This window comes from Tupaia chinensis, unplaced genomic scaffold (assembly GCF_000334495.1).
Source record: "Tupaia chinensis unplaced genomic scaffold, TupChi_1.0 Scaffold144952_1, whole genome shotgun sequence".
In the NCBI taxonomy this organism is placed as follows: Eukaryota; Metazoa; Chordata; class Mammalia; order Scandentia; family Tupaiidae; genus Tupaia; species Tupaia belangeri.
Window position 1 is genome coordinate 579,917 of NW_006204812.1, and position 17,233 is coordinate 597,149.

The window sequence follows — 17,233 nt, forward strand, 5'->3', positions numbered from 1 at the left end:
TTGTTTTAATTTCTTTTATAATGTTAAAAATCAAAGCCACATACGTGGCGCCATGCTTGTCCTTGTTGATCTGTGGTTTCTGTTACCGGGACGGCTTCCTGTTCCTCAAAGTTCATTGATGGTTGTGGTATCTGAACTGGTTTAATTTTTGCGCCAGGGGTAAAACTGGGCTGATAGCGATTCTGTGAGGAATCTGTAATTTTAGATTTATCCACTCTCCGTTTTTCCAATTGTGATATTAAGTCTTGATGTTTCTTTTCTAATTGAATTTGTTCTTCAAGTTGTTTAATTTTATTCAAAATCTCTTCCCTAGGGTCAATAACTGGCCTCACCAAAGGTGGTGCAGATGCGACCAAGTTGTAAGATGGCGGTCATTTTTTGAAAGGCGGCCATTTTGAATTATTGTACTTGGCTGCCTTTGTTTCCAAAATTTCTTCTTCAGGTGACCATTTGGGGTTATTATATTTGGCTGCCTCGGCCTCTAGGATTTACTCCTCTGAACTAGTTGATGACTCGTTTTTCTTTGGCTCTTGTAGAGCCTTAAGGTTGTTTTTCTTTTTTAGTTTTTTGGATTGTTTGGGTTTTGTCTCGCCTATGGGACTTTTAACTTCTTCCTCACTATCTAGGGAAATAAGATCTTCTCCTTGTTCTTTTTCAATTTTAGGATCCTTGGTTAGATCTGAGGCGGCTATAGCCTCCTCCTGGGGTTGATCATTTTGCATGATCTGCTCTCCCTTAGTGACCATAACGGCAAGGGCTTCTTTTAAGCCCTGAACAGATAGTTCATGTTGACTAAGCTCTTGTCCCATTATTACCCGTACTTAAAAATAAACATAAGTAACTACTTACCAGGACGTCTTCTCTTCATCCTTCTATGTTTTTCGCCGGCCTTTCTCTGGACGATTCTCTGCCGTCCCCTTCTGGACTAGTCTCTGCAATCCTCTTCTGTTTTCCTCTTCTGTTTTCTCAGTGCTCTGCACTGGAGCCTTCCTTGGGAGCTCTTCACTGGATCCTTCGTACTCAGGTCCCTTGTCCAGGCGCCACGTGTCCTGACCCGCAGGACAGTCGAACAGGTTTCCTGAGGGAAGGAGTGAGAGACGGGACAAACGGCACAGTGTTACAGCACGGAGACGACACAGTGTTATAGCTCTTCGGGGTCGTCTGTTTATTGTGGGCCAGGGATTATGGTTATATACATTTTGGTGGATGGTGATTGGTTAAATGAAAGATTGTAAAAAGTGGGTTATGATTGGTTGCTTTGTGGACCAATCATGAGGTGCAGGGTAGTATGGTTTTGAAGGTGAGGTTTTGAAGGGGAGCCAGTTGTGGCCTTTGGCGTTGTGTAATTGTTTGCTCGCTGAGAAATCGAAACTTAAAGGTTTCCTTAAAATGGCGATAGTATAAGACTCACAAAATGGCCTTGGCGGACTCGCTGATGTGCAGTTTCCCACAGTACATAGAGGCCACTGATGTTGTATAGCATGCAATAGGAACATGAGTTTGGATTTAAACCTAGACTTTAGTCCCAGTTCTTCTATTTTCTATTACTTCAATTGTGATCAAGTTAAATCTTCTACATTTTAATTTCTTCATCTGTAAAATAGGAATAATACAATACCCTTTAACTGAGGTAGTTTTAAGGATTAAATGAAAAAGTGTATTAGGTTGAACTCTATGGAGTCATCATTTCCATGTGACTCAACTTAAATATTAGTCCTTAGCGTAGTGCCTGGGTCATGCCAGATGTTCCATAAAGGTTAGCTGTTGGTGTTTGTATTTTTCCATCATTATCTAAATTGTGGTTTAATTTTTTTATATATTAATTTCTTAGTAGATCCCTGCATATTTGCTTTAGCCTACTTTATGCTTATTACATTACCAGGATTACACTTCAGATTTGATATTACTCTGAAACAAATCTAGAGACTGGAAGTGAAAATGAATTTAGGTGCTTACAGAAATCTAGTTGAGTTCTATCCAGATTTTTTCTTACAAGTAATCAAGTACAACCACATTGATAGTAAAACTACCTTTTTAAAAAAAGAATTATTTATTTAATTCCATTTGTTATTATTTTTTAAATCTGACCAGAGAGAGAGAGAGAGAAAGAGAAAGGAAAGTGAGAAAGCAAGCCTCCAGTATGGGACCAGAACCATGGTCAGCTATGTGGGAATCCAGCACCTTCAACAACCATGCCACCTACTGGCCCCAATATTAAAACTACTTTTAAGGAAGAAGCAATGGGTTCTGGCATATAATAACCTTTTACTGTAGAATCAAAGAATCTGACTATCTCATTGATAAAGTTAACACGGTTCACTTGTGACTTTCCGCCTTCACTCTTCAGATACAAAAAGTGATAGAATTCAAAAGCTTTATTTTTGGCTGTGTTCAAGTTTTTTCATATCTTTAGTGAAGAGGCCTGTTTTTTTCTTAGCAACAGAACCACTTGTTATGTACCAGAAAAACAACCTCAGGGTCTGTTGTGTAGCAAGTGGAAATTACATGAATGTTGTATTACTTTTACAAGCTCCCATGAGTATTTGAAAGCTTACCGTGTTCTGTTTTGCAGAACATTTAGTCATTTGGGAAAAAAAAACTAGCATATACGTGGAAGACAAAAGTCAACATTTTCAAAGCTATGCATGTCACCTACATGTTTACCCAGATTCTCTCCCTTGAGGATGATGTGGACAGAAATTAAAGATGGAGCAAGAAGAAATTTAACTTGTCGGTTCTAACTGTGACAAGTATTAGCTGTTTGGCCTAATCACTACTATCTATGCTATTTTTTTTAAAAAAGAAGAATTATTTATTTAATTTTATTTCTTCTTATTATTATTACTTTTTAATTTGATGAGAGAAAGGCAGAGAGAGAGCAAAAGTGAGAAAGCAAGCCACCAGGTCCAAGACTTGAACCACAGTCAGCCATGTGGGAGTCCAGTACTTAACCACCATGCCACCTGCTGGTCCCACTACCATCCTATGTTATACTTGACTGTTCCCCATTATTACAGCATCTCTCCTCTACCTGCTAGGCCCCATTATAACTGCATAGCATCATTGGACTAATTTTGTTCCCCAGTCTTTTTTCTTTTAAGAATTATTTAACTTAATTAATTAATTAGTTAATTATTTGACCAGAGAGGGACAGAGCTAGAGAGAGAGAGGAGGAAAGTGAGAAAGCAAGCTACCAGGTCCAGGACTCAAACCATGGCCGGCCATGTGGGAGTTCAGCACCCTTAATCACCACACCACCTGTTGTTCTGATGCTCTAATCTTACTGTCTTCTCAGAGTCTTCTGTTTTCTACCAGTTGTACAGGTATAAAGTCCCCAGATTCACCCTACTTTTGGAGCCCTCGGATGTCCTGTACATTTATTTACCACAGTTGTACTTCGTGAGTTCTGTGCTTCAGACAGAATCACTTCTATCTTTATTAGTGGGTGTACTACCATATGCTAATTACTGAGCTGGTGCTTAGAATGCAGAGTCCTTGCCTCTTGTGACAGAATACATTTCAGCATTCTGATAGGTCCATAATACAGACAGGGTTACTACTCCCTGGCAGGCTTTAGTTTGCTAGGGCTTCTGTAATGCTTTATGACAGACAGGGTGACTTGAACAGCAGAGACTGATCAGCTCACAATTCTAGAAGCCATCAGTTCAAGGTGAAGGTGGCAAAAGGATTGGTCTCTCCTGAGGCCTCTCTTTGTGGCATTTAGGTGGCTGCAGCCTCCTTTTGTCATCATGTGGCCTTTTCTGTGTGTGCGTGTTCTGGTTTTTCTTGATGTGTCCAAATTTCCTTTTTAAATAAGTACACCAGTCAGATTGGATTAGCACTCGCCCTGCTTAGCCTCATTTTACCTAATTACCTTCTTAAAGGCTTTATCTGCAAAGACAGTCACATTCTGAGGCACTAGGCATTAGGACTTCAGCGTAAGACTTGGGGTGGGTATCACGGTTCAGTCCATAACAGTTTTATCTAACACAGTCTGCACATGTAGAAGTTCATCTAATCATTGGTGGTTATAATAACATAAAGATCGATAAGATAAAGAAATAGCGTAGAGGTGGCAATACTGAATAATGTCTTGAGGTGACAGATAGGAATGTAGAGTCATAAGATCTGTGTTAGAAATATGTTCACAGAGTGAGCGGAGCACAGAAGATGACACTACCTGGAGATGGCCGGGATTAGGAAGGGCATTCATTCTTGGCTGAGGAAAGTAGTGTACCAAGGTATAGAATGCCGCTGTGGAGGAGCAGTGGGAAATTCATTTTCTTCCGTACCTGCTGACGGGCCATTTACTGAACCTCTGCTTAATAAGTATTATCTATGTAGAAATTGTGTTCAGGGCTGAGATACACAGTTGATTAAGACACAGATCTGGCCTATTAGTATAAATTTAGGGTTGGAGTTCACCGCAGTGGTGAGACAGGTTGGAACAGCAGTTAAGATTCAGTTGCGGAGACTGGCAGGTGGTGTGGTGGTTAGGAGCGCTGGATTCCCACATGGCAGACTGCGGTTCGAGTCCTGGACCTGCAGCTTGCTTTCTCCCTTTCCCTTTCTCTCTCTCTGTCTGTGGTCAAAATAAAAAATAATAACAAATGGAATTAACTAAATAAATAAATAATTCTTCTTTAAAAATAAAAGATTCAATTGCAATGGCTCAGAGATTGAATTTAGAGGACTTAGGGGCCAACAGATTAATCATAGCAGGCAGAAATCTAGAATCTGGGTTTTTGGTCTCATTGGAGGAATGGAGTTAACCACTGAAGGAACAGGTTGATGGAAATGTTGCTAAGTTTAATTTTGGACATGTTAGTGTGAATTATATCTGTCATACCCAGATAAAATAGTCATTGTATAATATTAGCTGTGTGTATGGTTCTGTAATTTAGAAGTTTAGTCAAGAGATACAGTAGGGAGTCGTCAGTGTATAAGAATGAATGAGATCCCTTAGGCTACATGTAAGAAGAGAGAGGAGCCCAGGAGGAGCCTTGCTTCAGAAAATGTGGGTCCTAGTTCTTTGCAACATAAGCCTTAGTGTTTCCATACTTCTGTTAAACGTCTTGCCTCTACTGGGAGTGTATACATTATTTTCCTTTGTTTTTTTTTTGTTTTGTTTTGTTTTGTTTTTTAGGGTTTTTGCCATAGGGCACATGTGCTCGTGAGAGAGACAGAGTGGGAAAGTGAAAAATCATCCCCCATGGGAGATGGCCATGCCACAGTCCCTTCTCCTCCATTCTCCTCTTGGGATTTTGGGCATGCACACACACATGCCAAGGGATTTCCAAGCCTCTGGGTCCAGTGCTCAGTCCATGATGAGCCATATAGGAACCCAGTGCTGTAACTAACATGCTCCCTGCTGCCCGCCCCCTCTTTTTAAAAGAATTTTGCTATAGGGCATGTGTGCTTGCCAGAGAGACTCTGTGAGAGTGAGAAATCACCCCCCAGGGAGATGGCATGCATGCACATGTGCACAGTGTGTTTCAAGCTGCTGGGTCCAGTACTCGAACCGTGGTCATCCATGTGGGAGTCCAGCAATGTAACAATTACACCCTCCCATTTCTTTCTTTTAAAATCAGTTTTACTGAGGTATAACATATATACAAGAAAATAAATCTTTTAAAAGCACCTAGTTCTTAAAGCCACATATATTTTTAAACTTGCACTTATCCTTAAGGGATGTTAAATGCTTTTTTTATTTTTGGAGAGGTTTTTCCTATAGGGTGCATGTGCTCGCCAGAAAGAGAGAGAGACAGAGAGACAAAGAACGAGAAATCCCCCCCCAGGGGGGATGGCCACACCGCAGTCCCTTCTCCTCCATTCTCCTCTCGGGATCTTGGGCACGCATGCACACGCGCCTGGCATGTGTTTAAGCCGTCGGGTCCGGGATGCGAACCGCGGTCGACTATGTGGGAGTCCAGCAACCTAGCCATTACCCTAACTGCTGGTCCCGAGGGATTTTAAATGCTTTTTAAGTTCATAAGAGAGTTTTCTGATTTTTTTCCAGTTATAAGTGATTTCTTCATCTTTGACTCTATTAATTTTATAAAAACTTATTTGTTGTCCTAAGTTGCCATTTCTTTTGACTGAAGGTAAGTGTAGGTGGTAAAATCTTCATGTATAAGTAAGGAAATTGGTGCTCAGAGCAGTTACATAATTAGTGTACAAACTCACAAATATATGGCACAGCTGAGTGAACTGAGATCTTTCTTCAAAGCCATGTGTGGTTTTTTAACTGTGTTGCTGTTGCTTTCAAATTTCATGGATTTGGACAGTCTTACAATCTTAAAGTATGAGATCAAGTCAAAATTGGTACATATGTGGATTTAATTCTGTATAATTTTTAAAAAAAGAATTATTTTATTTAACTTTATTATTTTTCATTTTTATCAGAGAGAGATAGAGAAAGAGAGAGAGAGAATGTGAGAAAGCAAGCCAATAGGTCCAGGCCTTGAAACCATGGTTAGCCATGTGGGAGTCTAGTGCCTTTAACCACCATGTCACCTGCTGGCCCCATTCTGTACAATTTAAAAGCGAGGATATTAATTTTGTTGCCCATGAGCAAATCTCTGAACAACCACATACAAAATTCTATGCTTGTGTTTACTTTTTGACTTTTCTTCCATTCTTACCAGAATCCTGGATGTTCCTCTACCTCTCAAAAAGATTAAGAATTAAGAATTATCATGAATTTTTTTTTAATTTTAGTATTCTTTAAGCTTATGGTTCTATAGTATGTGTAATCTTAGAAATTCTTCTAAACTAAGAATGATTGAAAAGAATTATAATGATAGGGACATAATAAAGCATCACTCTCCAGGTCCCTCTAATCAAATGCAGATGTTCTTTAAAGTGTATTTCTTGTCCTTTGTAACAACTTCTCTGGAACTATTTTTTTCTTCATTAATTTATTCTTTTTTCCTCTTTGATTAAAGGTATGATCAGGATGGGAGATATCCTTTAAAAAAGCACAGAAATAGGTGATGTAACTATTTTATAGGCAGATAATGTGCCAAATACACAGCTTTATAGTCTTACCTCTCTTTTAGTTTCTCTCTGCTCACACTGAGGTAGAAACCCAGTGACGAAAAGCCATGACATTGCATAGACTACAAGCCTTGTATTATGAGCTGTGTGTGTAGCTCTATCTACTTGTAAGAGTGTTCCTGGAGTTTTTTATTTGTAATAGCTAAAACTGGAAACAACTCAATATTCTCCAAAACATCAGTAATTCAGAAAAACTAAGGCACATTGCACAGAATTTTCAAAGAATAATTAAAAAGTATCAGGAGATGTCTACTTTTGACCAAGGTGTAGAAAAAGGTTCTTACTCTCTCACATGAAACAATGGGGGGGGGGAGGAACCTCAATAAATACATCAAGAAAAAAAAATTCATTTCAAAGACATTTTACATCTGGCAGCACAAGACAGTGATTCATTCTCAAAAGATGGGAACCAAACAAGATGTTAACACTCCAGTAACTTAGTTTCTAGACTATGCATAGGAGAGAGAACCCGAGTTTAGTCTGGAGTTCTCTCTGAATTAGAAGCAGAGATGGGAATGTAAACAGGCCAAAGTAGCCTGAATTCTCAGGGTATAATCCCAGAAAGAACAAAGAAAACACTCTTGCATATCTGTGGAAGGTTGTCTCCTGGCCTTCAACTAAGTACTGATCAGCATATACATGTAAGAAAGTGAGAGAATAGTCCTTGAAGCTCACACAGGGCTACCAATGTGTACAAAAGAGTTAGTGCTAATAAACCAATAGGGAGATAGAGTGGGATCATAAAAAAGGTACATAATAATTCCAAAAAAAAGTGAGAAAAGGAAAAAAGGAACAAAGAACATATGGGACATATAGAAAATAAATAGCAGTTATAATCAGTGTTTTGTTCATTATAGGGCTCGAAAGAGTGGGAGAGAGAGAGACAGAAGAAAAGTGAGAAAGTACCCCTTGGTAGAAATGGCCACACCATAATCCCTTCTCCTCCATTCTTCTCTTGGGATTTTGGGTACACATGCACATGCACTTAGCATGTTTTTCCAGCTGCTGTCATTGAACTGCACTGTTTTGAACAGTGCTGTCATGTGGGATCCTGCTGCCTAATGTCCATGCCACCTGCTGGTCCCTGAATTGACAATTATATAAAACACATTAAACGTGAATGATCTAGGGACCAGTAGGTGGTGCTGTGATGGCACTGGGTTTCCACATAGCCCACCATAGTTCAAGTCCTGGACCTAGTAGCTTAAAAGTCACACTGGGCATGTATGCATGTGTGCCCAAAATCCCGAGAGGAGAATGGAGGAGAAGGGACTGTGGGTGGCTATCCCCGCTGGTGATCGCTCACTTTCTCTCTCTTGCAAGTACATGTGTCCTATTGTAGAAACCTTTAAAAAAAAAAAAAAGAAAATGAAAAAAGTAAGTGGTCTTAACTGGGGTCAACAAACTATAGGCAAGCTATCTGTTTTTGTAAATGAAGTCTTTTCATTAGGACACATTCATTCCCATTTATTTACATGTAACCTATAGCTGTTTTAGTGCTAGAAGGGCAGCTTTGAGTACTTGCTCTAGAAAGCTTATGGCCAAGAAAGCCTAAAATATTTACTCTGTCCCTTCACAGAAGAAAGTGTGTTGATCCCTGGCCTAGATATTGCAAATAATTTCAGAGGTAAAAAAGCAAGGCCCAACCATATGCTGCCTGTAAGAAACATACTTTAAATACTGGTATAAAGATAGAAATAGAGGGGCTGGCAGGTGGCATGGTGGTTAAGGGCACTGGACTCCTACACGGCTGACCATGGTTCAAGTTCCAAACCTGGTGGCTTGGCTTTCTCACTTTCCTCTTTCTCGCTCTCTTGCTGTGTCCCTCTCTGGTCAAATTAAATAAATAAATAAATCTAAATAAAAAATTTAAAAGATACAAATAAAAAAAAATGGAAGTATATTAAAGGGACACACCATACTAATGCCAAGCAAAGGAAAGCTGGAACAATTATGTAAATGTCAAAAGAAGATTTCAGCCCAAAGAATACTACCTAGGAGAAAAGGGTTATTTCACACTCACCAAGCAAGCATAACAGTTCTAAACATTTATGCCTCTGATAACAGAGCTTCCAAATTTATGAGACAAAACCTGATAGAACTTCAAGGAGAAAAAGAGAAATTTGTTGCTGATAGATACAGCCATATACACAAACCCGATACATATATAGAAGACTTGGACCAGTTGGTGGTGGTGTGGTTAAGGGGGCTGGACCCCACATGACTGACTACATGGTTCAAGTCTTGGACTCTGTGGCTTGAGAAATGCATCCAGTGCTTGCATGTTTGCCAAAAATCCCAAGAGGAGAATGAAAGAGAAGGGACTGTGGCATGGCTATCCCTCCAGGGGGTGATTCCTTACTTTCACACATTCTTTCTCCATGGTGAGTGCATACACCCTTATAGTGAAAACTGAAAAAACAAAAACAACATAAGTAAAAGAGCAAAGAGGAAAAAAAGATGAAGACTAGAACAACCCTGTCAGCCGGCTTGACCTAAATGTTATATATAGAATGCTGTACCCAAAAACAGCAAATAGGCACATTCAAGTCTACTGGAATACTTACCATGACAAACTGTATTCTGGGCCATAACACAAGTCTTATTAAACATATAAAGGATTCACGTTATACAAAGCATGCTCTCTGACCACAGTGGACTGAAATTAGAAGTCAGTAACAGAAAGCTATTAGGAAGAACAGGTTTAGAAACTGAATACCAACTTCCAAGCCATCCTTGGGTCAGAGAAGATATCAGAGGAGATGTTTACAAGTTTTCACAGCAAATAAAATGAAAGCTCTCACATTTCAGATGCAGCTAAAGCTGTACTTAAGGGAAAATTTTAGCATGAACTATCTAAATTAGAAAAGAAGAAATGTCTTAAGTCAGTAACTTCAGCTTCCCCTCAAAATGAAAATTGAATAATAAAGATCTTGAGCTCAAGTCAATGAAACAGAAAATAGGGAGGGGAAAAAAGGGAAGGGGAAAAAAAAAACCAATGAAACCTAAAGCTTCTTAATTGAAAAGATTGATAAACCTCTATTGAAATGACCCAGGGTAACAAGAGAGAATACAAAAATTGCCAATAACAGGAATAAGGGAGATATTCTCTCTCTCTCTCTCTCTATATATATATATATATACATACATATTTTGTGTATACATATATACTATAGATATTTGAAAAATATGAATAACTATGCCAATAAATTTGACAAATTAGGTAAATTGAATGAATTCTTTGAAAGATACATATCTGAGTTCATAAAAAAAGAAATGGTTAATATTAATAGAGAATGCATTCTTATCAATTAAAATGATTGGATTTGTAATTGAATCCTTCCCATTAAGAAAACTTCAGGCCCAAGTGACTTCACTCTGTAATTTCACTGAACATTTAGGGAAGAGTTAATCAATTCTACACAAATTCATCCAGAAAAGTGAGGTGGATTAAAATTAAAGCCTATTCTATAAGGTTAACATTAACCTGATACCAAAACCAGTAAAGGAAATTACGAAGAACAGAACAAACTACAGAGTAATATCTTATGAGAACATGAGCAAAATTTTAGCAAATTATATCCAACAGTCTGTTAAAAGGATAATTCATTATTGTCGATGAGGATTTATCCTAAGAATTCAAGATTGGTTGAACATCTGGGAACCAGCAGTTAGCGTAAGAGCTATGTCGCTGGACTCCCACGTAGTCGACCGCGGTTCGCATCCCGGACCCGGTGGCTTAAAACTCAGGCCGGGTGCGTGTGCGTGCGTGCGTGCCCAAAATCCTGAGAGGAGAATGGAGGAGAAGGGATTGTGGCATGACCATCTCCCCTGGGGGGTGATTCCTCGCTTTCTGTCTCTATGTCTCTCTCTGTCTGTCTGGCGAGCGCACGCGCCCTATAGTGAAAACCTCTCACACACAAAAAAAAGATTGGTTGAACATTTGAAAGCTGATCAGTGTAATTCACTGTATTAAAAGACTAGCAGAAAAATGCCTACGATTATCTCAACAGAAAAGCCTTTGACAAAACCTAACATCCATTAGATGCAGTGTCTGTGCAGTCAAAAATATGCATAAAACTTATGACATTCCAAAACTTCAACTGCAAATTGCCTAGTATTGACTGGAATCTTTACCAGTAACAAAGAATCGAATAACATAGAAAACAGAAAAATACGTCATTATTTTTCTGATAAACCAGTATTTTATATATATTATATACTGTATTCTTACAACAAAGTAAGCTAGGAAAAAATGTTATTAAGAAAGTTATAAGATGGGGGAACCAGCAGTTAGTGTAATGGCTTTGTCGCTGGACTCCCACGTAGTCGACCGCGGTTCGTGTCCCGGACCCGGTGGCTTAAAACTCACGCCGGGCGCGTGTGCGTGTGTGCCCAAGATCCCGAGAGGAGAATGGAGGAGAAGGGATTGCGGCATGGCCATTCCCCCTGGGGGGTGATTTCTCGCTTTCTGTCTCTATGTCTCTCTCTGTCTGTCTGGCGAGCGCACACGCCCTACAGTGAAAATCTCTCCAAAAAAAAAAGAAAGTTATAAGATGGGACCAGTGATGACGTAGTGGTTACATCGCTGGACTCCCATGTAGTTGACTATGGTTCGAGTCCTAGACTCAGCAGCTTGCATGTCTGCCCAACATCCTGAGGAGAATGGAGAAGGGATTGCAACGTGGTCATCCCCTCAGGGAGTGATTTCTCACTTTCTGTCTCTCTCTGTCTCTCTGGAAAGCATATGTACCCTATAGCAAAAATTCATCTTAAAAAAAAAAAAGTTATAAGATGGGGCCTTGTTAAGGCACTGGACTCCTACATGGCAGACCATGGTTTGAATCTCATATCTGACGACTTGCTTTCTCACTTACCCTCTCTCTGGTCAAATTAAGTAATGATAATAATTGATAAAAGTAAATACTTCTTTTTTTAAAAAAGAATGATATTATTTGACTTTTTATTTACTTATTTTAATTTGATCAGAGAGGGACAGAGCAAGAGAGAAAGAGAGGGAAAGTAAGAGAGCAAGTTACCAGGTCTGGGATGCGAGTCTCAGTTGGCCATGTAGAAGTCCAGTGCCCTTAGCCACCACGCCACCTGCTGACCCCAAAATTAAATAATTCTTTAAAAAGAAAAAAAGAAAAGAAAACTTTGGGTCGGCAAGCGGCATGGTGGCTAAGGGCACTGGACTTCTACATGGCCAACTGAGACTCGCATCCCAGACCTGGTAACTTGCTCTCTTACTTTCCCTCTCTTTCTCTCTTGCTCTGTCCCTCTCTGATCAAATTAAAAATAATAAAGTTAAATAATTCTTTAAAAAAAACTATAAGGAAGAGAAAGTCATTGTATTGTACCGTATTTTACAATATATTGAAAAAAAATCTACATGTATGTGCACCTGTGACGTTCAAACCCATGTTGTTCAAGGGTCAGCTATATACCAGTGGTAGGTTTTGGGTGGTACATGTTTGTCTTTGTAAGATTTCCACAGTAGAAATTTAAACTTTCTAATGAGAAAAGTTATGAATAAAAGATCTCTTTATTTATATATTTTTTCCTTTCCTAGACAAGAAAAAGCAGATATTATTTTGTGACTTGGGATTCTTGTTCTTGAACTGTTACAAAATAAGTCACTTTGACATATTTACGTGCCTTTGAAATCTCTGGTTTGCACAGCTGTGGGAGGCACTGTTTATTGTATTGTTATGAATGCAGTGTGAAACAGGCTCTTACAGTATCATATCTAGGTACAGTTTACCTAGAATTGTGTTTGCGCTTCTCTTATTGATCTACTACAATTTATATACTATCTTGTACTCTTCAACTTAGAGTTTTTCTGTATTCGTTTCTGTTACTTTTTTCTTTTTAAGTGGTCACCCTTACTTAGGATATAGCATATTGTTTAGCATTTTTGGCCAGCTTTAACTTACAGAGAAAATTAAGATTTTATGGATTTTCATTATCCGTCTATGACAACTTGGGGTTGGGCATTTGGTGATTATCCTCTTAATTCTTTTAAAATCTTTATTGAAAATCACATTTTTAAAATTTTTAAAATGTATTTTTGGGGGACCAGCAGTTAGCGTAATGGCTATGTCACTGGACTCCCACATAGTCGACCGCGGTTCGAGTCCCGGACCTGGTGGCTTAAACTCACGCCGGGCACGTGTGCGTGCGTGCCCAAGATCCCGAGAGAATGGAGGAGAAGGGATTGTGGCGTGGCCATCCCCCCTGGGGAGTGATTTCTCGCTTTCTGTCTCTCTGTCTCTCTCTGTCTGTCTGGCGAGCACACACGCCCTATAGCAAAAAAAAAAACTCTTCCAAAAAAAATGTATTTGTTTGTTTGTTTTTCTGAGAGTGTTTTGCTATAGGGTGCGTGTGCTCGCCAGAAAGACAGAAAGAGACATAGAGACAGAAAGCGAGAAATCACTCCCCAGGGGGGATGGCCACGCCACAATCCCTTCTCCTCCATTCTCCTCTTGGGATCTTGGGCATGCACGCACACACGCCCCGCGTGAGTTTAAGCCACTGGGTCCGGGACTCGAACCGTGGTCAACTACGTGGGAGTCCAGCAACATAGCCATTACGCTAACTGCTGGTCCCTTAAAATGTATTTTTTGAGAGAGATTTTGCTATAGGCTGTGTGTGCTCACCAGAGAGACAGACAGAGATGGAAAGACAGAAAGCGAGAAATCACCCCCTGCCCCAGTGGGAATGGCCATGCCGTAGTCCCTTCTCCATTCTGCTCTTGGGATTTGGTGCACGAATGCACACATGCTGGGCGTGAGTTTTAAGTCCCCAGGTCCAGGACTTGAACTGCAGTTGACTGTGTGGGAATCCAGCAACGCAACCATTATACCATCTGCTGGTCTCTTTTTAAAAATTTTTAAAAATAAAACTGTATGTTTTTGAGGTGATGATTTGTCAAATTTGCTTATGCTTTGAGTTTCTAAAAAGTAAAATACTAAGAGAATTACTAATCTGATTTAGTAATTTATTATACTTATTTGTAACCTATCATTTAAATGAATATTTTCTCATCTAAAAATACTTTTTAGAGTTTTATTTAAATGTTTGGGTTCTTTTCTTTCTCTTTTAAAGATGTTCCTGGTTAAAGGTATTATATGTTTAATAAGTTTATGCCCACTTTCTTAACAGATAAAATAATTAGGCACCGAGCTTGCACCCTGAAGGACACTGCACATGCCATCATTGCCGCTGAACTGGATCCAGAATTTAATAAACTCTGTGAAGAAATTAAGGAAGCAAGAATAAAAAGAGGTAAGCTGCAGACATGGACTTGCTAGTGAAGCCTAGTGTACCCTGACCGAGAGCCACTAGGTGCTGTTCCTTTAAGGCTGCTGATCCTGTGAAAGCAATGTACTTTGAAGCACAAGCTTATCTTACTTTCTGATACTGATACGTAAATTCTCAAAGATATTTGAAAATTTTACCTTCTGCGAAAGTACATATTTATAGAAATGAAGGATTTCTTAGTAAAGTTTTTCTTGCAGGAGTCTGTCTTGATTAGTGATTGTTTTCTGTTTTTAAAGGATTTAGGTATTAGATATGAAGAAGTTTTATTTTTTATTCACATATAATACTGGTACTCTCTAAAAGTTATTGGGGGACCAGCAGTTGGCGTAATGGCTATGTCACTGGACTCCCATGTAGTCAACCGCGGTTCGAGTCCCAGACCCAGTGGCTTAAACTAATGCTGGGCGTGTGTGCATGCATGTCCAAGATCCTGAGAGGAGAATGGAGGAGAAGAGATTGCAGCATGGCCATCCCCCATAGGGGGGTGATTTCTCGCTTTCTATCTATCTCTGTCTTTCTGGCAAGTGCACATGCCCTATAGCAAAAACCTCTCAGAAAAAATAGAAAGTTATTAGGAATTTAAAGTTTATATGCAAACTCGTTGTTAACCACAGAATGAGCAAATATGGCTTGTTTCAACTTACAGCCCTTTGTTGATTCAGAGCACAGAGAAGAGAGACCTCCTAGAAGAACTTTAAACTATTTGATATTGCTAAGATAGACAGGATGGTGGGAATATAGGGTTCAAGGAATGAGTTGAGTCCAGGACATTGAAAGTATGAACAGACCTCCCTGCCTCCTAACCTAATCTGACCACCTATATAATGAAGGCTCTGGTAGCATCTGCCATTATGTGTTTTGAGGGTAGGTATGTGTATGGTCTGTCCCATCATTATTTAGGTTATACTCCTAAGTGCTATGAATATCTTGTTTATAGTGCTACTCCAGTCCCTAGAACCATGTCTGGTATAAACAAGTTTTCAGTAAATGTTTGAATGAATCAGTGCCATCCCTACGGACCTTGGACTTTATCCTATAGATCAGTGGTTTTCTTTTCTTTCTTTTTTTTTTTTTTAAGAATGATATATTTAATTTTTATTTATTCATTCATTTATTTTAATTTGACCAGAGAGAGAGAGAGAGAGTGAGTGCATAAGCCACCAGGTCCAGGACTCGAACTGTGGTTGGCCATGTGGGAGTGTTCAGTGCCTTAACCACCACACCACCTGCTGGTCCCCAGATCAGTGGTTTTCAAAATGTTTGTGCCTATTACCTGCATCAGCTTAGACCTAGTGAATTAGATTCTCTTAGAATATGAAGGCCAAGACATCTGCATGTTAACAGACTATTCAAGTGGTTTCTTAAGTTCAGTAAAGTTTGAGAAGCATTGTCAGAGGTAGTAGAAGTCATTGAAGGATTTAAGGATACAGTGAATTGGTCAAATTGCTTTGACAGCAGGAACTAACATGGTCTCAGTATGGGTAAGCTGAGGAGAAATAAGTTTAAAAACTGCTAGAGCCAGGTTGGCAAACAGTTTGGCAGTTTCTAAAAAGTTAAATATAGATTTGCTCTTCAACCTAGTTATTTTGCTAATAGGAGTCTACCCAAGAGAAATGAAAATACATGGCCACATGAAGATGTGTACATATATGTTCATAGGGAGCATTATTCATAACAACCCAAACTGGAAACAACCCAGGTGTCCATCAACTGGGAAGTTGGTAAGGAAAACGTAGGAGCATTCCTAATCCCAAAATCTGAACACCCGATATGCTCTCAAATTCCAAGCATTTTCAGTGCTGACGTGACCCCATAAGACCCTGCAAATGAGTATTTCACAATTAACCTCATGTACAAAATGCCGCAGTACTGAAATATTGAATGAAAGACAGCTAATGATGTGGTGGTTAGTGTTGGATCCCACATGGCTGACTGTGTGATTTGTGTCCTATATTTGGTGGCTTGAAAAACATGCCGGGCACATGTGCGTGTGTGCCCAAAATCCTGAGAGGACAATGGAGGAGAAGAGATTATATCATGGCCATCCCTTCCGGGGGTGCTTTCTTACCCTCCCTACCGCCATCCCTCTCCAGTGAGCTGTAGCAATCAGGGGGGAAAAGAAAGGGTGAAATTACTTTCAGACTATTTATATAAGGTGTATATGAAACACAGATGAATTTCCTGATTAGATTTAGGTCTATCTGCAAGATATCTGTATGTACACAGATACTCCAAAATCTGGAAAAATCTGAAATTTGAAATACTTTTGGTCCTAAGCATTTTGAATAAGGGATATTCAACTTGTATGTTTATATGGTGCTATGCAGCAATAAAAAGGAATAAAGTATTGATACACAGTACAGCAAGAGTGACTTTCAAAAACATAAGATTCAGTCACAAAAGATCATATATTATATGCTTCTTTTTGTTGGAAATGGTCCAAAAGACAAATCTATAGAGACAAAAAGAAAGAGTACTGGTTATCAGGGACAGTTATCTAAAATCGGATAGCCGTGATTATTGCACAGCTCTGTAAGTTTATTAAAAATTATTTAATTATATGCTTAAAACAGGTGATGTTTATATTCTATAAATTGTATGTCAGTAAAGTTGTTAGGTGAAAGGGGAAACCATTGGCATAGTCTAGGGTTTTAATTGATGACGTAGGAATGGAGATAGCAAGCATTAATATAAAGGGGTCAAGGGTGGAGGGCACTGTGAGAGGAAGGAAGAGTCAAAATTGGCTACCATATTATTGGTGGAAATGATTAGTAGATGCTGATATACCCAGGGTAGAAAGGGATATATAAGGAGGAACAGTGTTGTATTTTGGGGTTTTTTGGTAGGGAAA

General features: G+C 39.2%; 1 protein-coding gene and 1 long non-coding RNA gene across 2 annotated transcripts in view; one reads left to right on the forward strand and one right to left on the reverse strand.

Moving 5' to 3' along the window:
- Positions 1–17,233, forward strand: part of ATAD2B (ATPase family AAA domain containing 2B) — a gene marked incomplete at its 5' end in the record, with an annotated part of 152,389 nt that overhangs the window by 120,469 nt on the left and 14,687 nt on the right. The window contains one exon of the mRNA XM_014583869.2: positions 14,224–14,346. Within this exon, the coding sequence (XP_014439355.1) occupies positions 14,224–14,346 (123 nt within the window). The remainder of the gene's footprint in view (positions 1–14,223; positions 14,347–17,233) is intronic.
- On the reverse strand, positions 954–3,490 carry LOC102487692 (uncharacterized). Its single transcript, XR_337245.2, has 3 exons — positions 3,259–3,490; positions 1,412–1,593; positions 954–1,078 (listed from the first exon to the last, which is right to left on the reverse strand). It is a non-coding gene; the product is annotated as an uncharacterized LOC102487692 (long non-coding RNA).